Source organism: Erpetoichthys calabaricus, chromosome 1 (genome assembly GCF_900747795.2).
Source record: "Erpetoichthys calabaricus chromosome 1, fErpCal1.3, whole genome shotgun sequence".
NCBI classification, from domain to species: Eukaryota; Metazoa; Chordata; class Cladistia; order Polypteriformes; family Polypteridae; genus Erpetoichthys; species Erpetoichthys calabaricus.
In genome coordinates, this window is record NC_041394.2 from 50,226,385 (window position 1) to 50,251,174 (window position 24,790).

At 40.8% G+C, this 24,790-nt stretch overlaps 1 protein-coding gene across 1 annotated transcript in view; it reads right to left on the reverse strand.

Annotated features, from left to right (window-relative positions):
* Positions 1-24,790, reverse strand: part of adgra2 (adhesion G protein-coupled receptor A2) — a 184,657-nt gene that overhangs the window by 15,470 nt on the left and 144,397 nt on the right. The window contains exons 6-11 of the mRNA XM_028799174.2: positions 20,399-20,562; positions 19,803-20,016; positions 19,557-19,721; positions 9,197-9,383; positions 2,323-2,472; positions 781-942 (exon numbers count right to left, since the gene is read on the reverse strand). Coding sequence (XP_028655007.1) covers positions 781-942; positions 2,323-2,472; positions 9,197-9,383; positions 19,557-19,721; positions 19,803-20,016; positions 20,399-20,562 — 1,042 coding nt within the window. The remainder of the gene's footprint in view (positions 1-780; positions 943-2,322; positions 2,473-9,196; positions 9,384-19,556; positions 19,722-19,802; positions 20,017-20,398; positions 20,563-24,790) is intronic.

Genomic DNA, 24,790 nt, shown 5'->3' on the forward strand with positions numbered 1-24,790 from the left:
CACTGTGATGGGGAAAATGTGACACTTGTATTGCATCTGCGAGAAATGGATGGAGAAAAGCAGCCTAAAAACATTCGCATGTCAGCATTCAGGTTTGATGATTTGCTTCACCACATTGAACCATTCATCAAACATTGAAGCATGCACATTTGTCCTGCTGGAGCTGCAATGCGGCTTGCCGTCACACTGCATTATCTCGCAAAGGCTGAATCCCCACTTCTTTTATCAGACATTTTCCATTTTGCAAGGACATATCTGTCTTGAATTTGCTTCTGTTACATCATTCACATCTCTACATCCACTTTCAAAGAGCTGGAGATTTGATGCCAGCTGACCTGACAGGCATGTTTGTCCCTATGGAGATGTTGATAGTAAACAGTGATGCTGACGTCACGTACCAAAACTTGAACACACACGCCACCCAAATTTTTGCTGGTACTGCAACTTGCATACATGTTGCATTAATTTCTGACAATGTGCTCAGAGGACACTTCAAAAGAGCACTGGGAACTCATGGCAGCCGTGATGTGTGCGCACGATGTTCTGAGCGTCAAGTATAACCCAGCCCTAACTAGAAAATGTCTGCCGCAGACTGGCAGTGCAGGTTATGAGCAGCGTAAAGCTTCACTTCATTCAGATGAGTAGCACTTCAGCCTAAAGATGTGTGGACATGCCAGAAAATTAGAAAAGCCACTAAAAAAGATTGTTAGGAGCTCCCAAATACCCACTCATGTCCTCCCAGAGCCCATCGTGGTATTAAGTTTTATTACTCTGTAATACCATTGCCAGGTCTTGAGAATTGGAGTTCAAACTCAGCATGGCGATTTTTTCCAGTGACTGGACGATGGAGCTGCAAGCCTGTTCCTCCTTTTGTGCTCGCCACAGAATCTGCTCATCAACTTGCATCATGTTGCTGGCCATTTCAAAAATGATTTCTGACAGCTGCAAAGGGAGCAAAGGAAGCCTACAGCATAAGATACTGGTTATGGTATAGTCGGCTAAATCTTACATCTTTCCATAATGAACGCCATCCCAAGGCACTTTATAAACACATCCATCCATTTTATAACTTGAACATGCAGTTGAGAGTTTTGGAAAGAGAGCGACATTGAGTATATGGCAAGAATCAACCAAGAACTGGACATCAGTCCAGCAAGAGGACCAGTCATACAGAGACAGGACGATTTAGAGCTGCCAATCAACTGGCATGTCTTTGGGATGTGGGAGAAAAAACCCACCCAGACATGAGGGGAACTTGCAAACATCACACAGACGTGTGTGTCTGTATACTGTAGACGTGTCGTATACTGTGAGGTAGCAGGGCTAACCACTGGGCCATCCACTACACATACAATAGGTTCAGAAAGTATTCAGACCCCTTCACTTTCTGCACACTTTATTGTGCTGCAGATTTCATTTTAAATGGACAAATGCATCATTTTTGCCTATTAGTCTGCACAAAGTGCAAACATGTTTTCAGAAAAGTTTGAAAATTTTTTAACCCTCCCCACCACCCCATTATTAATGTCATTGGCAAGTCTCCAAGGTGAACCCCCCTCTGCTATTACTGGTGACGACATATTCTCCAAGGTGGACCCCACCCCGATCTGACGGTCATCAAGGACGTTGTCTCAAAGACACTAAGAAGGGCAAGACTGGGTTGTGAGAAAAAAAAAAGTTTAAAAAGCCCTGTCTTAAAGGTATAAACACTGTTAACACACCCAGATATGCTGGTGCACCACAACCAATGACACACTCAATCCTGGGATTTGTGTATGGTGGCTCTCAGTAAAATGGAACCCACTACAATTCTCTGCACACTCTGACACAAAAACATAACAGCCAGAGGACCTCAGCTAACAGAGAAAGACAGTGGAAGAGGGAGAGAATGAGAGAGGGTCCTAAAATCTACAGCAAAATTCGCCCTGACAATTTTCAAATTTGGCTTTCCTGACAAAACTTGACATGGATTATTCTCTTGACACAAGCCAAATATAACTGGTTAGTCGTGTTGTGGCTGTTTTTTCTTGATCTTGTGATTATTTTGCTACCATTGTGGCTTTGAGGCGGTCCTGTAAGCAGAACGACCTTTCCACAGTGCACTTCACCTGGTACACTCTTGGAGCTAACACTCCCGTCTAGACGCAAGCACCAATCCATTCATACATCAGTAAACTTGATTTGCTGACACAAGTATTACAACCATGGCTTAACGAAAAGACCAGACTCCCACTCATCCTTTTCTGTCATACTGTACCCATCTTTCTCCTGACTCTCATCATGATGCCATTGTCCACACCATCCCCCACTTTATCTCCTCACCTCCCGAATCAGTCCAGCATGCACCAGAAGCTTCTCCATCATTCGTGCCACGTAAAGGACATCCATGGCATCAGAGAAGGTGGAGGCCTCCACAGTATAGGTGCGCAGCTGATGAGCTATTGTTAGAGCATTGGAAGCGTTGACTGGCATCTGTGGAAGTGAAACACACAAAGTGGTAGTGAATAAGAAGTCAGTATGGGCCTGCTGCCCATCTCATTCTAGAAATATTTCTTCAATTATCAGTACTAGTGCACATACAGTAGAATCTGAAATGTTACCCATATATAGCTGGATTCTCAGACACATTAAGCAAAGGAACAAGTACAGCATGCAATCACTTGAAGCTCTGATCCTGACACAGAATGACCCAATAAGGCAAACCATAAGGACCATGTGGTTTGAAATGTTAAATTGTGAAGGATGTTCCTTCTGTGGGTAAGCAGGTGGCTTCAAAGTCAAGGTATGGATGTACTTTGGAGGCCTTCATGCTGGAGCAAACCACAAACTTGGCCACAAGATTTGAGGTGAAAATAGGGCTATCTGGGAATAAGCAGAATCAGTGTAGAAGTGAGAAGGCATCCTCAGCTCAAATGAAGGCACTCAGAGTCTCAGGACAGGCAGCAGAATCAAGATTTATTATAGGGCGCACATACAGACTCACTAGAGAAGCAATGAGCAAGCAGACATAGGCATCTCTTTCATTTATTATAATTATCATACAAATCTTTATTCATCCTCATCTGACTCCTATCATTTCACTCCACTAATCTTGCCTCTAATTAATTCTACCAATATTTCTTAGCCTAGGGGGTGTCAAACCCCTCTCTGTCCATTATTTTTGTTTAACGAGTCCTATCCTTACTCCCCATTAGCTTGGTGCTTGCTACCATTATTTACCGCCAAAGAGTTTACATTCTTTCTCTAAGCATGGGGCCCGCCCTTCTCCAGCTCTCCTGCACGTCTAACCTTGGGCTTAATGGACTATTGGTGGTTTCTAGTTCATACAGAATAATAAAAATATGTAGGCACAAGTCTTTAAACTCTTACATCTTAACGCTTAGTAAAATGTAGTGTCTGCTTTTCTCATGTGCTTATAATACTTTTCTAATACGTAGAGATTACCAATTTTAAGAATACATTTTTCTATATCAGCCACAGCCACCTCTATAGTCCAGTTTAACATATGAAGCCAACAGGGGAAAATGACCTTGAAGCACGAAGGCTCAGCATCAGCTGGATTAATTGACAACATTTATTCAGGTGTAGTCTAAGTTAGTGCTTCCCATCTGCCAGTTCGTGGAATTTTATTTTTGCCATCTATGAAAATCAGTGAATTTTAAGGACTTGTTTTCTAGCCAATGTGAAGCTTCAGACGACATTTCAAATGGAAAATTCTGGTGTTGTTTTCCGTCTGCACCCTCGAAACTCCAAGAGGGCCTAGGCCTCCGATGTATAGTTAGTATAGGAGGACGCCTGAAACTCCAAGGAGGACCCCAGACTCTCCAATCTAATGGTAGTAAACCTGGATACTCGAAAGTTCTAGGGGGACCCCACTCTACTATCTAATGTTAGTAAATATGTACGTTACAGTCTTCTCTACATTAAGAAATGAGACTTAAAAAGAAAGTACTGGCAATTATATATTTCCACTTCTAGCACTGGCTGGACAAATTATGATACAAAGTAAATATGTTTATTATATTTTCAATGATTTTCCAGTCTACTGCCAGTCCACAACTCAAAAAGGTTCAAAACTTCTGGAGTAAATGGCAGAATCAGAGTATGCTGGACCAACCAACTGTACCCAGTGCCCATTATGATGTCTAATTTATCAGTTAATTTCCATATTTAATACCTAACATCATAAATAATCATGACATGTTCATAATAGGGGATAGCAGATAATCATTTAGATAACCAACATGAACCCCAAAGAAAAGCAGTTTATGGATCTTGTTTATTCAGTTCTTCTCAAGTCGGCGTGTTACTCAGCCAATACAGAGCGGTGGTCTCTGCCTTAAAATGTTCCCTGCAATGGTTCCATGTCTTGAGCGAGTAAAGCACAATATGGTAACAGAGAGCTGAAGAGTTGACCACCTATTAATATGCTGATGAAGCTTTCCATCAAAATGCAAAACCGAGTTTCACTTTCTTTGTAACTACCTGGACTGTTCTGAGAAAGTCAGTGGAAAGAGCTCTGATATACAGTAGTGAGTCTTGCTTTTATTCAAATTTATTTTAACCACAACGATCTTGTAAAATTCATCTGGTAAGTTTAATTAAATCAGCAATGATGAATTTGGGTCAGGAATGAACAAAATCATAGCATCTGCATAAATAGATATTTTTTGTTCCACTCTTTCTCTTATTCTGTAGTTCCTTATGTTAGAAGGTGCTGCCAGATTTTCAATACCACATGTGAAGAGCATTCAGAAAAGCAGACAATTGTGTCAGGCTCCACATTCTACTGTAGTTATTTGTAATCATATTATTTACTCGAATAGACCTTTCTGGTCTTGAGTATATTAACGTAATCCAAACATAAATACAAGTAAAAAGAAAGATTAAAGGCAATTTGAAAATTATGTAGTAACCGCAATGTATAGAAGCTGAAGCGATACAACGCAATGGCTTATGGGTAGCTTGACGACACACAGCACAGCCTTCTGCTGTTGGTTCAGTGGAAGCCAAGGGCAAATGAACACTGTGGTCTAAGCCCACATTTACACAGTACAGTAAATAAATATCTCCATTCTTCCCCACTGAACATTTTTTCTTCATCTGTAGACATCTGGAATCGCGGGCGCAGAAGGGACGTAAAATACATCAAACAATCAGCAGATGTTTAACAATAGCTATCTTCTTTTAACAAACCCACTTTGATTTCTTTAATCGTATTGTAGGGAGAACTTTTTGCTTTCGCTAATACCTTGATCGTCATTCATTAACAAGCCTGGCGTGTCTACAGATTTGGCACAGTCCAGAGGGTCTTTATTCTTCTTTGGAACGATAATAATCGATGCCCTTCTATACAACATCTGTTCTGTGCAACTACAATAAATCCTTCATTATTGCATACTGTTAACTTTGAATTTCTTCACAGTGGCAGGCATCACAGTCGCCAGGATGCAGCTATCAGCCAGTTCTGAATGTTCATATTTAATTTTCCAGTTACTAATCCCTGCTTCTGTGGTTTCTCTTTCCAGTAAACTGTAGTTGTGTCCTGTGCTGCTGCCGACTGGCAATAGCACTCTGCAGCCGAACATCTTTGATGTGATAAACATTGAAGGATGAAGATGGTAACTACTACATGAAACCTTATAGGCCATTGCATCATATCTAGATATTCATGAATAACTGTCACATGTAAGTTGTATATCCTGGCTAAATTACCCATCATGGCCTAGTCTATTCTGGCCCCCTAATCATCCCCTGTCTCTGATTGGCTAACTATCTCTCACCCCTTCACCAATTAATAGTTAATGTCTGGTGAGCGTACTGCTGCAAGAATGGGTGCTATCGCATCATCCAGGTGGGTGCTACACATTGATGGTAACTGAAGTGGTTCCCCTCTGTCTATGTAAAGTGCTATAAAAATGTAATGTATTATTATTATTATTACTTTTGCACGTAATGATGTTCTGGAAACATAAGAAAAATAAAAGAAAACATGTTGGACATCTTTAAGTCAGCGTACACATGTGTATCTGTTATATATGATGCAGGCCTAGCACACTGTGTAAAGGAAAGACGTCCATCCATGAGGCAGCAAATGTTATACTGTAGGGCTGACAGCCATTGGCCTCCTGCATCTTCATAGGCTATTCATTTTCTTAGACCTAAAATATGATGACTGAAAGGAACTGTAGGTACAAAACAGGTTAGGACTCTATCCTCAGCGCCATAAGACAGGGTGTGAATTCCAGCCATGTTCCTGTCTGTGAGAAGCCTGCATTTTTTGCGGGTGTCTGTGTGTTTTTCCTATGTCTAACTGATAAGGCATTGGACTGTAAACTGCTGAAAAGACAGGTGAGATCTTTTATGTGTGGTCCTGTAAAAAAAAAAAAAACTGTATGCAATCAGTAACGCTGGGTCCGGATCCTGTAATTATCCTGGATGGACATGGGGAAACAAGTGTATGATCACCATAATTTGAAAATTAGAACACTCTAGACGAGAACAGGCCATTCAGCCCAACAAAGTTCGCCAGTCCTATCCACTTATTTCTTCCAAAAAAACATCAAGCCAAGTTTTGAAAGTCCCCAACGTCTTACTGTCAACCACATTACTTGGTAGCTTATTCCAAGTGTCTATCATTCTTTGTGTAAAGAAAAACTTCCTAATGTTTGTGCGAAATTTACCTTAACAAGTTTCCAACTGTGTCCCAGTGTTCTTGATGAACTCATTTTAAAATAACAGTCTTGATCCACTGTACTAATTCACATTATAATTTTAAAAACTTCATTCATGTCACCTCTTAAGCTTCTTTTGCTTAAACTGTATAGGCTGAGCTCTTTTAATTTTTCCTCATAACTCATCCCCTGTAGCCCTGAAATCAGCCTAGTCGCTCTTCTCTGGACCTTTACTAGTGCTGCTTTGTCCTTTTTGTAGCCTGGAGACCAAAACTCCTCATAGAATTCCAGCATGTTAGTAAAACACAACGAACCCATGCTGACTGTCCTTGCCAGGTGTTGCTCAATCTTATCTTTAATAATTCCGTCCATTAATTTTCCTGTGATGCATGTTAAGCTTATTGGCCTATAGTTGCTTGGATCAGCCCTGTCACCCTTTTTATATAATGGGATGATATTTGCCATTTTCCAGTCCTTTGGAATCTCTCCAGTGTGTAGTGACTTCCTAATAATATGTGTCAAGGGTTTATATATCACTCACTAGCATCCTTAAGAACTCAGATAATCATCATCATCTTCATCATCTTCCTCTCTGCTGAGTATTCTGTTTTTTCCTCCCATTTCCTGAAGATTCAGTGTGTACATATGGTTAACTGGTAACTGTAAACTAGCCCAGCAGGAGTGAGTGTCGGTATGCTTGTGAGTTTATTTATTTATTGTATAGCACTCTTAACCAAGTGCTGGTGCAGAGCACTGTGACAAATTCCCTGGTAGATACAAATTCAAACTTCACCAACTACATCACGAGTACACATTAAGGAGTGTGCGTAGTGATCGAGTGGTGCCCAGTACCTGCCTGATGCTGCTTTTGTCTGTCAGTATAGTTTATGTGTGACATTTTCTAGTGTACTTATTATATGGTTTGTTTGTTTGTATGTGTCTGCAGTTTGTGTTGTAGTGCCAGTTCTCCATGTATAATGTGTGCCACCTGATTGTGACTGTCCATGTCATCTGTTTGTGTCAGTCGCTTACAACCTGACATATTATGTTGGAATTTTTATTGTTCCTTGTGGCAGTATCTTCATGTCCTGTCTGTAATGTTCACATCCTTAAGAATATATTTTCTGTAGTTCCTTATGTTTAGAACTTGATCTCGTATGACTAGCATAAACTCTTCTGTCTCACTAAACATATCACAATGGCTTACTGTAGATAACTGTTTGATGCAATTTTATCCACACAAGGCTACTCAGGTTCATGAGGATGTCTGCCATGCAATGTTTTCTTGGTCCATGCTTGTGTTTTATGTTGTGTGGTTGTTATGTCCTCTGTGAACATTAAAACAATCTAGATGAGAAGAAGCCATTCAGCCCAACAAAGCTCGCCAGTCCTGTCCACTTAACTCTCCTACAATAACAGCAAGTTGAGTTTTGAAGGTCCCTAACGTCCTACTGTCTACCACACTACTTGGTGACTTATCCCACTTATTCCTGTTGCATGTAGGTTAGGTTAGGTTAGGTGGTGTGTAATTTGTGTCTGCAGGAAACATTGCTTTGTGTAGTGTTAATGTATGCTGTTTTGTCTGGATGAATTTTCTTAAATTAATAATCTGCCTGTTGTGTAAATAAATTAATTAATCTATGAGACCCCTTCTTCCCCTAGTAGGTGGAAGAGTAAGTAACAATAACATCTGAGAGACTTGGCGGAAATGGCTGTAGAAGAAGCCAATGGTTCTTTTTAGGGCCACTCAGCAGCAGGTAGCGTACAGTGTCCAATTCCATTTCTCTGTTTCATTTGCCACCTCCACCGGGTTTTTACAGTAATGTTTTGGAATAAGTGGTTTTTGAAAAATGACTGAAATATATATAGAATTTTAATCAAATATTTTTTATCAATGCATGATAATAAGTATATACTTATATGAAGTAATAACAATGAATTGTTAAACACGTAGGCACGTGAGGCTGTTGTCTCACCAAGATAGCTGCTAAAGGTAAAATGAAGTAGGTGAGTAACAAACACCCCTCTAGAAAGCAGGAATAAACTAATGGGGAGGCCCAAACACGCCTCCTATGAAGTGGTGCTAAAATCAATAGAAGAGTCTGCAGAGCACCATTATTACAAGGCAATATTCAAATTAATAGGAGGGTCAAAAGGAGTCAGAAAACACTGGTGGCAGTCTTTGATTGGATGAAGCTATGCATATTATGCATGTTATGAGTCAGATGATGTGATGTATTGGATGAGGTAATGCAACAGAAAAGCATAAAGGCAGACAAATTGTTTTATTGAGTACTCACTCCATGGACCAAGACATCTGTGCATATTTATGTGCAAATAAAGAATCATTCTGCATTTTCATCTGGTCTCTGAGAATGACTTTGAAAACAGATGAAAGTGTTTTCCACAACACCCACACACACCCTAGATATAAATATGGTCTCCTCCTTAAACACAAGTAGGGTCACTGATCCTCCTTCATTTCCCTTCCAGTTGGCATTGATAACTGCAGAGGTACTCACCAGGACAAAGGTGTAGAGAACTCGTGTGATGTCATTTACGTATTGGCACTGTGAGTAGTCGCCTTCTTCCCAGTGTCCTGAGCGGTCACAGCGACGCAAAGCTCTCTTTTCTACGTTGCCTTCAACTGCAAAATGGTACTGCAGACAGGGCTGAAAAGCGGTAATTCCAGCAAGTGTGCGAGGCCATCTAGTGAGAACAATGAAGAGGAAATAAATGAATACGAGAAGTGGAGCAGAGGGAAGCAAACAAAAATTGAGAAGTATAAGAGATTGAAAATGATATTGGATTAGATCGTATACTGAGCAGCATGACTGTGCTATCTCTATAGAACACTGAGAAAAACAGGCCGGCCTCGATTAATTGACATTGCACCATACATCTCTCATTTAAGTGGTTAGAAAATATGTGCTAGTAACAGAGAATAAAAATCTGCTTACTGAATTAAATGACAGTTAAAAACAAGAACAGGTGATCATGTGCGTCAGCTCCTGGCTGCAGGTTATGGAAACTTTGAATATGTAATTAAAATAAAAAAGTGCAACAACTTATTGTATTTCTATAGGCCTACTTTTGTTGAAAGATGCTGTATGTTTTAAAAGTAGTTAAAGTTAGAATTAATGGTTAGATTCAGCTCATAATGTTACTAATATTTTATTAGAATGTGTGCAGGATTGGTACAAAAATGACATTCATAAATTTAAGAACACTGATATAAAATCACATTTAAATTGAACTAACAAGACAGTTTGTATTACCGAGTTGTATTTCTTTCTTTTAGGGTCTTTCAGCAGAACATTCAAGGTCACCAGCAATGGTCTGTGCACAAGACATTAGACCGTTCACCATGCGCCAAGGGGCTACACTCGGGTGAAAGACATGGGCAACACGAAATCAGAAACTAGAAACCAATTCAGAATGTCTCTTGGTGAGTCTGTCCTTTTATTTTTTAAAGTCCGGATGTTGTTTAATGTGCACAGACATCTTGTACACCATTTATGGTCACGACGTTATGCTTCATGTATCATCTGTGTCACGTGCCAACAGCACAAAGCACCTTTAGTTCCCCAAATGGTGGCACCCATGAGCATATAAAATGTCAATGAGATAACATCACCAGAATAGTAATACTAATATAAATAATTGTTAATAATACTTTTTTTCTGAAACCATTAAGCAACTTGTAGACTGCTGGTGTAAATGTACTGAGAAGTAGGGTGACGGTACTGAGAAGTAACCAAAATGAGCTGACTCGGACATAAATTTAAAAACAAAAAGGTGGAAATACTTCTTAAATAAGGGAAACAATTGTTTGAGACAACCAGTGATAAAACAAGCAGCAGAGATAGATGTCAGGGCAGGGGTCCTCTAGTGTAGTCCTGGAGAGCCACAGTGCCTGCTGGTTTTTGTTGCAACCCAGCTGCTGAATTAGAGGCCATTTATTGCTCAAGCATTATTTTTGTGCTTCTATTTCATTAAGAATCCCAAAGCCTTAAATGGCTTCTTCATCTGTTTTTAATAGCTTGATACTAATTAACAGTGAGATGCAAATGAAAAAGGATGCAATGCCATCTAACACATGAATTCATCATGAAGTATCTGATAATATAATATAATATAATATAATATGAAGTATCTGATGTAATAATGTGGTTGTAAACAATGGTCAGTGCATTTGTCTTAGACTTGAATCCAGAGTACAAAATTGTGACAAGCCAATGTGACATTCATTTGTCACCATTGTCATACTTACAGAGGAAACATATAAATGCTAATTTTGAAATGCCTTTTGTCAGCATTATGACATGAGTGGAACCCAATGTGGTCTTCTGCTGTTGCAGCCCATCCGCCTCCAGGTTTGAAGTGATGTGCACTCTGAGATGCCTTTCTGCTCATCACGGTTGGGCAGCGTGGTTATCTGAGGTACTGTAGTCTTTCTGTCAGCTCTAACCAGTCTGGCCATTTCTCCTTTCATCAACAAGGTGTTTCCATCTACAGAACTGCTGCTCACTGGATACTTTTTGTAAACTCTAGAGACTGCTGTGTGTGAAAATCTCAGGAGATCAGCAGTGTCAGAAATACTCAAACCAGCTTGTCTGACACCAACAATTACGGCACAGTCGAAATCACTGAGATCACATTTTTCACTCATTCTGGTGTTTAATGTGAACGTTAACTGAACCTCTGACCTGTATCTGCAGGGTTTTATGCATTGCATTGCTGCCACATGATTGGCTGATTAAAAAACTGAATGAATAAAGAGGTAAACAGGTTTTACTAACAATCGGCTCAGAGAGTGTATTGGCTCCTATGAGCTAAACTCTGTGAATTGCAACTCATTGCCTGTAACGTGTGATTATTGCTACAGGACAAAGTCACCATGGATGCCACAAACAACAAAATTAATAATCATTGAATTTCTAACGCTAGAAAACAATATGCTTTTGGAGGTTCCTTCTTGTCTAGTTAACATGTATCAGGAACACCACAGCCAAAACATGAATGGCAGAATTACCTTGTGGAAAGATGTCTCTGAAAAGTGACCAAATGTTTGACTAGCCTTCAACCTCAACAACTGAAGAAAATGTGCCATGGAGTGAATTGTAAAGAGTGGCAGTGCATGAGACAGCAGACACTGAAAGGATTTCCAACATACACTTCCAACCATCCATTATCCAACCCGCTATATCCTAACTTCAGGGTCACGGGGGTCTGCTGGAGCCAATCCCAGCCAACACAGGACGCAAGGCAGGAAACAAACCCTAGGCAGGGCGCCAGCCCACCGCAGACACTTCCAACCTTTCTTCCTTATCCTTCTATATTTTAATATGTTCCTAGGCATTTTTTTTTCCATTTCTGTCTTTGAAGGCAGCAAAATCAGATAAAGAAGTATGCTTGGTCAGCTCTGCCTGACACATTTAACTTCTCTTGCTTTTAATACCTATGCAGCTAAATGTAATAACGCAGCAATAAAGGCCAGATCTCTGGCAACAACCTGGCATCACCCTTAAAAATAATGTTCAAGATAATGATAAAATCAATGACAACTGCAAAAATATCCTTAAATCTACTACAGCAAATCAGGGAGCTCTAATGCTAGCATTTGACTGACAACAACATTAATGCAGGCAAAAAATTAAAAATGCAAATAGTATATCAACTACTGGAAACCTAACTGTTTCATTTTAAGGGCTAATCTCTACCCACAAATGGTGGCTGTCCCTGACTAATAAAGTGGCATCAACCAGCTGAGGGAGTAGGCAGTAAGACATGATGGCACAGTCACGCTGCACAACAAGTGGGTTTGGTGCAAAGTGGTGTGAAGGTATGAGGGAGTGGAAAGCTTGTGCCATCTTGTCAAGTGGCTTTGATTAAAGGAGAATTGGAGTTTATACAGGATTTGCTTTGTAACAAGGCAGAGATATGGTTGACGTAGGCTTAGATTGATTCATAAAAACAAATGGACAAAGATCGGTTAGGGGAGATCAAAACCTTTTGAGCCTGAGCCCGATAGGAGTGTTCTTCAGTGCTGATTTTGTAAGTCTCCAAGTATTCGTTCCTGCTAACTAAAATATGTGAATTGAAACTTATGGCTTGTAAGATTTGCTCACTGAACAAATTCTTAGGACAATACTAATAAGTGGGGAGGTCATTTATCTGCCTTCAAAACAGCCTCAGTTCTTCAAGATGCTGGAAACATTCTCTCGACATTCTGGTCCATGCTGACATGATTGCATCCCATGGTTTCTGCAGATTTCCTGGCTGTACATTCATGCTGTGACTCTCCTGTTCTACCACATCCCAAAGGTGGTCTATTGGATTCAGAGCTGGTGACTATGAAGGCCACTGAAGAACACTGAACTCATTATCATGATCAAGAAACCAGTTTGCTTTCTGACATAGTGCATTATCGTGCTGGAAGTAGCCATTAGAAGATGGATAAATTGTGGCAACAATACTCAAATAGGCTGTGACATTCAAGCTGATTGGTGTAAATGGGCCCAAAGTGTGCCAAGAGAACATTCCCTGAACCATTACACCACCACCACCACCACCACCAGGGACTGCTGACATGAGGCAGATTGGGTGCGTGGATTCATGCCGATGCTGCCATATTCTGAGCCTACTATCAGTGTACTTCAGTAGAAATCAAGATTCTTCAGAGCAGGTTACACTTTTCCAGCCTTTACCTTTCCAGTTTTGGTGAGTTTGTGCCCAGTGCAGCCTCAGCTTTCTGTCCTTGACTGACAGGAGTGGAACCCAGTGTGGTCTTCTGCAGCCCAACCGCCTCAAGGTTTGAAGTGATGTGCACTCTGAGATGCCTTTCTGCTCATCACGGTTGTACAGCGTAGTTATCTGAGGTACTGTAGTCTTTCTGTCAGCTCTAACCAGTCTGGCCATTTCTCTTTTCATCAACAAGGTGTTTCCATCTACAGAACTGCTGCTCACTGGATGTTTTTTGTTCTTTTGGTAAACTCTAGAGACTGCTGTGTGAAAATCTCAGGAGATCAGCAGTGTCAGAAATACACAAACCAGTTTGTCTGACACCAACAATTACAGCACAGTTGAAATCACTGAGATGACATCTTTCACTCATTCTGGTGTTTAATGTGAACGTTAACTGAACCTCTGACCTGTATCTGCAGGGTTTTATGCATTGCGCTGCTGCCACATGATTGGCTGATTAAAAAACTGAATGAATAAACAGGTAAACAGGTTTTACTAACAATCGGCTCAGAGAGTGTATTGGCTCCTGTGAGCTAAGCTCTGTGAATTGCAACTTATTGCCTGTAACGTGTGATTATTGCTACAGGACAAAGTCACCATGGATGCCACAAACAACAAAATTAATGATCATTGAATTTCTAACGCTAGAAAACAATATGCTTTTGGAGATTCTTTCTTGTCTAGTTAACGTGTATCAGGAACACCACAGCCAAAACATGAATGGCAGAATTGCCTTGTGTAAAGATGTCTCTGAAAAGTGACCAAATGTTTGACTAGCCTTTAACCTCAACAACTGAAGAAAATGTGCCATGGAGTGAATTGTAAAGAGCGGCAGTGCATGAGACAGCAGACACTGAAAGGATTAGCTGTGGATCAGGTGAGTGGAGCCTTTATGAACATTTACACGCGGAGTGAAGTCTGTGCATGCTGGGAGAGCAGAATGCAGTCTCCTTAAATGAAGCAGCCATGTATTCACAAATGTTGTATTACATGCGTTGTTATCTGCTAAGTTATATTTAGTAAAAGAGCACAAAGAGCAGCTTCAGCGACAGACTGCTGTCACTGTCCTGCTCCACTGACAGACTGAGGAGATCGTTCCTCCCCCACACTATGTGACTCTTCAGTTCCACCCAGGGGGGTAAACGTTAACATGATATAAAGTTATTGTCTGTTTTTACCTGCATTATTATCAATCTTTAATTTACTATTGTTTTTTGTATCAGTAAGGTGCTGCTGGAATCTGTGAATTTCCCCTTGGGATTAATAAAGTATCTATCTATCTATCTATCTATCTATCTATCTATCTATCTATCTATCTATCTATCTATCTATCTATCTATCTATCTATCTATCTATCTATCTATCTATCTATCTATCTATCTATCTATCTATCTATCTATCTATCTATCTATCTATCTATCTATCTATCTATCTATCTATCTATTATTGTTGCTTCTCAATTTTAAACTGTGTTGACACCAGAGATGAACAAACTGCTCCTCTAAGCTGGTCATCTTCTTTCGTACTACTTCATGAGAAACAGAAGCATCTAAGAAGTACGATACGGCTCTGTGGAATTCACAATTCAAAAATCGGTTGAGCCTAAAATAGTTGAGGGGCTGTGCAGCCTTTGGTGGTCTACATGCCTTCTGCATGGAGTTTTCATGTTTTTGCCCCATAATCTCTCATGCCCAAAAGACATGCCAGCTGTTTGATTTCTTGTTACTTTTAAATTACCGGCCTAGCGGGAGTGTGTCTGTAAGTGCACGTGTCCTACTATGGACTGGTGTTCAGTTTAGGATGGCTTTTTGTTTTGTGCCTGTTGCTGTCCTATTAGGTTCTGGGCCACGGTGCTCCTGAACAGAAGAAGTGGGTGGATGTGCAAATAATAAAATTAAAGTTTACAGAGGAAAATGAAAGAGCAAGGTGGCCAGGTCTGATAGGAAGACATAAGTGAAGCAGAGGCCAGCTGGTACTTTAAAATAAACTCCCTGCAATGCACAGAAGGCATCGGTGGATGGATCAGTGGAAGGCCGCACTTCACACAAACACTAGAAAACACATTAGCACGTAAAGACTTGTGGACATGTGGGATCAAGGACCTAGCAGTATGGTGCCAAGCAGACCCGGAGGCCAGGCACACTTTTAAAAACACAGGGCCTAATGGGAAATCCGGCAACTCTTGTGATGGTGAATTGTTCCTGAAACATTAAAGAATATGGCAAAGCCAATAAATATACATTAAAAGACAAGCTTCCTTTCATATTGGATGTTCCTTGAGAGATCCCAGGGGAGCCAGAGCCGGCCTGAATGGCTGACCTTCTTCTATTCATGTTGCTGTTTGCTGATTGTGTTCTCCATCTGTAACTCATTTATGAGTTCACATATATTGTAAAATTTTAAGAAGAGTTTAAGATTTGGATTGAGTGCACTAAAAAGTTGAAAATAAAAATGTAATAAAAGTATTGATGTTTGGGGTAAAACTTTTAAAATGTTAACACGTGAAGGCACACTTTATACTGTATATTAAACTTCTTCAAAGTGCTTAAAATTCTACTTGAGCGTCCAGATTTTTGATATGCAGGTTGACCTTTTAATTCAGTCTCTAAAATTTTATTTTGAACTTTTTCATGTACTAAAGTCAAATTTATATTTACTTTATTACCTTTTTTTTTGCTTTTTAGGCCACATCCACACTACTATGTTTTTATTTAAAAATGTAATTAAACGAAATGAAAACAAGCTCTGTCCATTTTATTGTTTTCACATCTTTGTACTGTTTGGTGTAGTCCAGGAGTGCATAACGTTGGTCCTGGAGGGCTTCAGTATCTACCAGTTTTTGTTCCAATCCAGGAACCTAATTAGAAAACAATCCTCACCAATAACAGATCTTATTTAATTTCATGACTAGTGTGGCCACCAGGGGGTGCAGCAGCTCCCCAAACCCAACACAGACAGACGCCAGGCACAAGTCCAGCAACACACACATTTTATTCTTCCACTGGAGGAAACCCTTTCCTTTGTTCCCAAGCTGCACAGCACAGTAAACAAGCACCAAGCACAGTGAAGCACACTAACGGCACTTTCTTTTCTTCTTCTTCTTCTCTCTCCTTCTGCCTCCCCTCCTCTTCCTCCTCCCGACTCTGGCTCCTTGAATAAAGGCAGGCGGCTCCTTTTATTCTGCAAATGAAAGTACTTCAGGTGGCTTGTTAGTGAGGTCTGAAAGCACTTCCAGGTGTGGTGAAAGCCCCACAAAGTAGGGCTCTGCAGCTCCCCCTAGCAGCACCCAACAGGGCCAATTTACAGATCTCCAATTTTTATAATGTCCTGTGTTAAACCGTGGTGCTGCCACAACCCTGGGGAGCTGCCATCTAGTGCCCCAGGGAGGTAGTGCCCCATATACATTGTATGTCTGTTCCCCAGGTCCTTCCATTATGGCAGCATCCTGGTCAGGAAAAGGCCCCGGCTGACCGTCACACTTGCTAGTGTTATATCTCTGTAGTGTCAGGTCATTCTTATGTCACTTTCTGAGAATATCATCAGTTTCCTTCCAAGTATTTAATTAAACCAAATAGTTTACGAGGAATATACACAGGTGGATGTAAATGGAGACAAGCTCGATGGATATTTGCTGGTTCTTTTGTCATTTGCATCTTATTGATTAGAAGGACCCATTAAAAACAATGAATGCGGCTTTTTAAAACTAAAATATGAAATTAAGGGTTCAAAAGCTTAACAAGTGAAATGAAAATGAAGCAGTGAAATGTCACTTGAGGAATAAGTGCTTTATCAGAATCACAGAGGAACTGCGTTGGAATGAAAACATGCAGGCACTGTGACCCTCCATGACCGACATTATGCACCTCTGATTTAAAGGGCCTGACTCTTAAATAGAAAAACCTATTCAATGGAGTTAATTAGCCAAGAAGATGGTTAGAATGAAAATCTGTAGCCACTATGGCCCTCCAGGATCGACGTAGCTGTTCACCTATTCTGGGCATGAGTACATCAGTGGAAACAAGCAGATACAAAGTGTCCTCCATGCCAGACATGCATTTGCAGGTTTATATTTACATTTCTTTGCTTAGCAGATGCTTTTATCCAAAGCAACCTACACAAGAGGTCAACATAAATGTCTGAGGGACTGTTTGAGAACAAGTGTTACAAGACAAGGGTACAAAATTGATTTCCGCAAGTTAACAGCGCTGGACAAAATACAAGCAAGTCACAATTCCCAGTTTTACACAACAACCAATTTCAGTTAGGCAAAATTCACCAAACAAGAGGGTCTTCAACTTCTTTTGATCACATTGAGGAAGTCAGAGTTACGAATGGAGGTGGGCAGCTCGTTTCACCTGCCAGCAGCTACACATGATGAGAGAGAAGAAATGGAAAATCCGCAGAAAACAAAAGAACACATTGTTTTGTTTGGACTGACGACGAGGTGGAATCGTTATCGAGAGTGATGCACAAAGATAAGGCGAGCAAAGTGGCTGAGAAAATGCAACGAGCAGAATCCAATCAGGTAGGGGCTACATAATAAGCACAAACCAATCAGAGCACGATTTTCAAAACTGCGTTTTCACCCATTTTATATATAATTCGCCAGCCTACTCACTCACTCACTCACTCACTCACTCACTCACTCACTCACTCACTCACTCACTCCTGTCCGAAGCCGAATGCGCAGTCGCCTTCTGCGCAGCTGCCTGAAAAACCTTACGAGACTGACATCGCGGCAGGCGGTGGATTTATGGCCGTGAAAATTCAAAGAGAAAGGCGACTTCGATTAAAGCTCTACAGGCCTGAAAGGCGATTTCGACTACAGCTCCAGGCCTAATTACGCATTCATTCAATACACCTATATCAGGTTTGTGGTGCTTATACTTATTACTATTCCACTCGTGCCCGTTTCATCTTATGGTATCGAAACGGGCTCTTTGTCTAGTTCATACATAAAAGTGTTTTCATAAATATACGGCTATGGAAGCATTTAGAAAATTCTCAGCTTCTGGGAGTTAAAAATGCTGGGCTAGTGTGGACAAAAGGTGAAAATAGTCTCTAATGTGTCTGCGTTTTTAACCAAAAACAAAGTAGCCTTAGCTATAGTTTTAATTTTGATTTTGGAAACTTGACAATCCTCTCCAGCATTACATGGCTTCCTTTTACCAGAACAATTCAAAATGCAGACAATGGCTGTACTGATTGTCTGTGGCCTTGATGCACCACTCTTCTATTAATTGCAGATTTGTAGCATTCCAACAGGGGGTGCAGCAAAGCCACTGTTTTTCTTATAGCCTGGTGAATGCTTCATTTCTTCTACATTCTGTAAAATTTCTACAATAAATACTTCTGTTGCAAAGAAAAAGAAGATTTGAATAGCTCTGTTCTATGGAGCTGTACAACTTAGAGGTAAACAAGCAAATTAGCAAAGGATTAACCGAAAACAAAAAGTTAGAATAACACCATAGCCTCCTCTGAGCACCTGCTAGCGTAGCTGTTGCTGAGTTTGAAGCCTCTGTTGGTCAGCTTACCGTGCCAAGTGTCGGATCAATCAGGGATGTGTTTTTTTTTTTTTTACATTTTATTGAATTGACTAAAATCAAACAACATTCCATACAAGCAAGTCACATTTTACATAAACGTCAACCCCCACCATGAGAAAGAGAGGTAGGCCAACATAATTAAATTTTAATAGTAGAAAAGACAAGTTAGTAAATAAATAGAATAAAAAGAGGAAGAGAATCCGCTTCCTCCATTTAAATGCTTATTCTAAAATATTATTTATTAGATCCTACTAGGTTTTATAAAAGTTTTGTACAGATCCGCCAAGTGAGTGTTTAATTTTTTCCAATTTCAAGTAGTTGGTATATAACATCGGTTACCCAATGACTGTAGACCCAAGACAAGTCTACATGCCAATAGTGAAGTAAAGGCAATTACAGTTTATTTGTCCTTCTCCCCTTTAAGCCCATCTGGAAGTACCCCAATCAGGGATGTATTTGAGTGCCACTAGTCTATCTCCATGAGTGAGAATGCCATGAGTGGTGAACTACCTGCTATGTCTGGAGCAGAGACATGTAGTCTAGAAAAGATTGAGTTTCTCCCCAAGATGTTCAGTAGGACTACACTTACCTGAAATCGCCTCGATTGTTTGCAACTCTCTCTGCTGGGCAGTAGGATGCACTGGACTCCAGAACCACAATGTCTACCTTGCGGGAGGTGTTCCCTCGTGCCGTCTCCACAAGACACTCCCACTCTCCGCTTGATGTCACTCGCACATTTGACAGGATCAACTCACTGAGGGACAGCAGACAGAGGATAAGATTCAGAATTTGTACAACTCACTCCAAGTTACATGAGACAGTTTGATTCCCCCACCTGGTGACCAGGGTGCAGTCATGCACCACACTCTCCTCTAGAGATATGCCTTGCTCCAGGTCAGAGGTCACCACCTGGCCATTGTGTCTCCAGTGAAGTGACGTGCTTTGGTCCAATAGAGCAGCCGTACATTGGAATGGCAAACGATCTCCCTGAAACACCACCTGCCGGAGTGAGGGAAGCAGAACCAGGGTGTGAAGTTCCAATGGCCCGTCTGGGGAAGAAGAAGAAAAATGAGGATTATGATGGGAAGAAAGTCTGGGCTTTCTCTGTTCCTCAATACAACACCACCAAACGCCCACATGGATTTTCTTAACTGTGTAGCTTCTCTTCGGTTCATTAGCTTAACTGGGTCTCCTCATAACAGAGAGCAGCCCACTGCCTTAAAAAGACAGCACACTGGGTAATAAGAACCAGAAGAGTCATCAGTTCTGGTGGTTATAAAGATGGGGAAATGAAGGCGAAAAGAACAAAAACTTTACCTTCACTCTTTTGGGGGTCCATCACAGTTCACTGATGAGTCAGATTATTTCTTAGTGCTTAATTAACAACATGGCATATCACAGCGGCCAGCAGAGACATTCACATTGACTCACCACATGTCAGCTGACTCTCCTTCAGGCCCTTCAGTGGTTTACCCTTTAGGCTGCTGGGAAAAGCACAGATTGTATCTTCGGACAGACGAATAAAAGGTTTGTGGAAGTAGGTTGGTGCCCAACGCATGTTACAGTCACACACAAGGAAATCTGTCTTGAAATCTCTGTGGAGTGAGAAAAGAGGCATGAGCTTTCAAAAATGGAGGAAGAGTTGTGAGCCATTTAGTGTATAAATGAAAAAAGTTGCCTCTTAAAAAAGTGAAGTCTGGTAAACTTTGACATTCTCAGATCATAAACTGGGTCACACTCCAGTGACATACAAGATGGGCAAAATGGGTTCACATCTTCTCAGTGAGGTTTGAACAACTCTAGTTGGTGACTTAAGCTTGTCTCTTCCTTGTTTCCTGTGACTTGAGAATGAACATTGGGGGGGAGTCAGCATTTGAAGGCAGTCACCTGGCTCACTCCACATTGGACTTTTTTTTATTAAAACAAAATAGACCCTCTGAGGTGTCAAAATGTCTATCACATGCCACCTTTCAGTGTCTGTTTCTTACTAATTGTAGTTACATAAAACGAAAAGTCATCTTCATCACACCTCTAGGATATGCTACTAGAATAGACTAAATGAGTCTGATGATGGATGACTGGATGGATAACATCCTCATCATGGTCATTATTCATCATTATGATGGTTTACATCTCAAAGGTGTGTTAGTTTACTTGGTAAACTGGGCCCCTGTGGGTGTGTGTACGAATACGCCCTGTGACAGACTGGCACCCCACTCAAGACCAGCTTCAGCTTGAGTCCAGGGCTGCCATATTAGGCCCTGGATGCCCCATAATCCTAAATTGCTTTAGATAAGTTTGAGAATGTCACCTTAGGTTAATATTATTGAGATTCACAAACGACATGAGGGCAACGCATCTCTAGTGCCTTAAATGAAATGCCAATCTACCTTGGACGAGTAACGCTAAGAATCCATTCATGCTGTTCATTCAATACAATGTCACAAATACACTCAGTGAGCATAATGACCACCATCCTAATATTGGGGAGGGCCGCCTTTTTATCTCAAAACAGCCTCAGTTCTTCGTGACTTGGATTTCAAAAGACGTAAGAAACATTCCTTTGATTTTCTGGTCCATGTCGACATGATTGCACCTGCGCAGTTTCTGCAGATTTCTCAGCTTTACATTCATGCTGCATATCTCTTGTTCCACCAAATCCCAAAGGTGTTCTGTTGGATTCCGGTCCAGTGATTGAGAAGGCCACTACAGAACACTGAACTCATTATCATGTTCAAGAAACCAATTTGAGACAACTTTTGCTTTGTGAAACAGTGAATTATCAAGCTGAAAGTAATCATTAGAAGATGGATAAGTTGTGGGAATGAAAGGACACACATGGTCAGCAGCAATTCTCAAATAGGCCGTGGCATTCAAGTGATGATTAGTTGGTATTGATGGGCCCAAAGTGTGCCAAGAAAACTTTCGCCACATCATTACACCACCACCACCACCAGCCTGAACTGTGACACAAGGTAGATTTAATGCACGGATTCGTGCAGATAGTGGTAAATTCTGACGCCATTATCTTTGTGCCTCTGCTGAACTTGAGATTCGTCAGACCATGCTACGTTCTTCCAATCTTTGGCTGTCCAGTTTTGCTGAGTTTGTGGCCACTGCAGTCTCAGCCCTTTTTAAATTGGCTGACAGGAGTGGAACTCAAGTGGTCTTCAGCTGTTACATCCTATCTGCTTTACTGTTTGACATGTTCCACGTTCTGAGAATCTTTTCTGCTCACCACAGTTGTACAGAGTGGATATGTGAATCACTGTTAACCTTTCCATCAGCTTAGACCAGCCTGGCCATTCCCCTCTGACCTCTCTCATCAACAAAACATTTCTGTTTGCAGATCTGCAGATCTGTAAACTCTACATACTGTTCACATACTGTTGTGTGAAAGTCCCAGGAGATCAGCAGTTACAGAAATACTCAAACCAGCCCGTCTGACAACAATCACGCCACAGTCAAAATCACATTTTATGCCAGTTCTGGTGTTTGATGAGAACGTTAACTGAAGCTGCTGAACTGTACCTGTGTGATTGATTTTATGCATTGTGGTGCAGCCATGTGATTGGCTGATTTGGTAATTGCATGGATACGCAGGTGATCGTAATAATTTGCTCTGTGAGTGAATATATTAATAATAAAAAAAAGGTTTATTAGAAAAACGATGCCACCAGTGGCTCTGCCTCCCTACTACTTTGAAATAAAATTGGCTTAAATGAACATGACTGACTGAGTGAATGAATAATATAAAAGGACTAAATGAATGACTATGAGTAGATCTGGGGTAGTTACTCCAAGTAAACCATTACAAATTACTAATTACTGTACTCATTTTGTAACTGGATTTCTTCATTCATTACTTCCTGGAAAAAGTGATTACATTACTAATTACTTTACTTTTACATTACTGTCTAAACTTATGCAAATACAAGGTTAATACACAATGCCCGTTCGGTATTTTAATATGGAGGAAATATGAGCGGGCGGCACGGTGGCGCAGTGGGTAGCACTGCTGCCTCGCAGTTGGGACACCTGGGGACCTGGGTTCGATTCCCGGGTCCTCCCTGTGTGGAGTTTGCATGTTCTACCCGTGTCTGCGTGGGTTTCCTCCGGGCGCTCCGGTTTCCTCCCACAGTCCAAAGACATGCCGGTTAGGTGGATTGGCGATTCTAAATTGGCCCTAGTGTGTGCTTGGTGTGTGGGTGTGTTTGTGTGTGTCCTGCGGTGGGTTGGCACCCTGCCCAGGATTGGTTCTCTGCCTTGTGCCCTGTGTTGGCTGGGATTGGCTCCAGCAGACCCCCGTGACCCTGTGTTCGGATTCAGCGGGTTGGAAAATGGATGGATGGATGGATGGAAATATGAGCAGTTAAACAAGTCAACTACATGACTTACATTACCACTGTGCCATTTCAGACATATGAGCCAGCCAGAGCCAGCAGATGCTTTTCATTCACAAAAGGAATTCTTAATTAAAAATCAATCCAAATAATTAGAAATAAAACTGACTTGCAAATGTTCAGTCAGTAAACTGTACGAGATGGCCAGCAGACAAGATCACTTCTTGATCAGGTGGAGCCAGCTGCTGTACCTGCTATTATAATTCCTGGTTAGTAATAAGGGCAAGGAGCAAATCTTTATGAAATAAAGGATTTATTCTTCACAAAAAGGCATTCCAATCACAATGAATCTCTGTGGAGCACAACAGCAAAATGAAATTGCCTGCAACAAGAAGGCAATCCAAGTAGAACAAGTTCCAAATGAAATTCCAAAAGTAAGGTAACAGAGGGAATAAGGACAAAAAAAACAGAAAAATCACAAGGCACATTTATAAATTCGCAAGAACTCACCACTCATAAGAAACGAAACGCCAGATTTACAGGGCAGAGGGCTGTTCCTTGGCAATGATTGGCTGGTGGTTCCCCCCCTTGGGGGACCACCCACAAAACACACGGAACATAAGAAATGTAGCTTATATACATAGACATCACCAAAAATAAAGAATGATGCACATAGTCAAAATAAATAAAATAATCAGAAATGAACTAAAGAGACAAAACAACATGAATCGGAACCACAGCCATGGGAGGAACCCTCAATGAGTCATAACACCTGCAGTGTTTATCCTGTAACACAATCAATACGCCTATGTCTTTTCCATTCTGGTGCTCTTTACACAATCAAACAGGCACGTGGCAATCGAAAAAAAGGCAGCATTTGTGATTAACTATCTTACGTCCACTGACAATTAATGAAAAGATTTAGTTATCTTACTTGTACACAGATTTCTTCATTTTCTTGAGAGCATTAAAGAGATGTGACATAGATGTGAAATCAAAATGCAAGTCAGGATATGACACCACAATTGACAGCCAAGGCACTCCTAACGTTGTCATTTGATTAGACATTAAGGTCCAGATCCAGCAGCATTGTAAGAAAGCAATGTTACTGTGTGCTTTAGTGAAAGCAGTGCACATGTGCAGCGCAAATCAGCCCAGAGGTTCAGGTCAAGTCGCCATACTTGTTTCTTTGAAAGTTACATGACGTGGAATGTCTTCCCTTCAAGACATTTGTGACATTTACATTTTAGATCTTTAGAAATGTGTACAACACAAGTAATGGTGTTCAGGTTAGATCAGTAACCGTAATGTGATTACTCAGATTTAACTGTAATACTTTACACTATGATATTACTCAGAAATGTCATTTGATTACAGTAACACTTTACTCCAACCTATGACTGTGATGGACTGAAAGATTGGATTAATATGGAAAGATAAATAAATGAATAAGAATAAATGACTTACCAAATACTTGAAG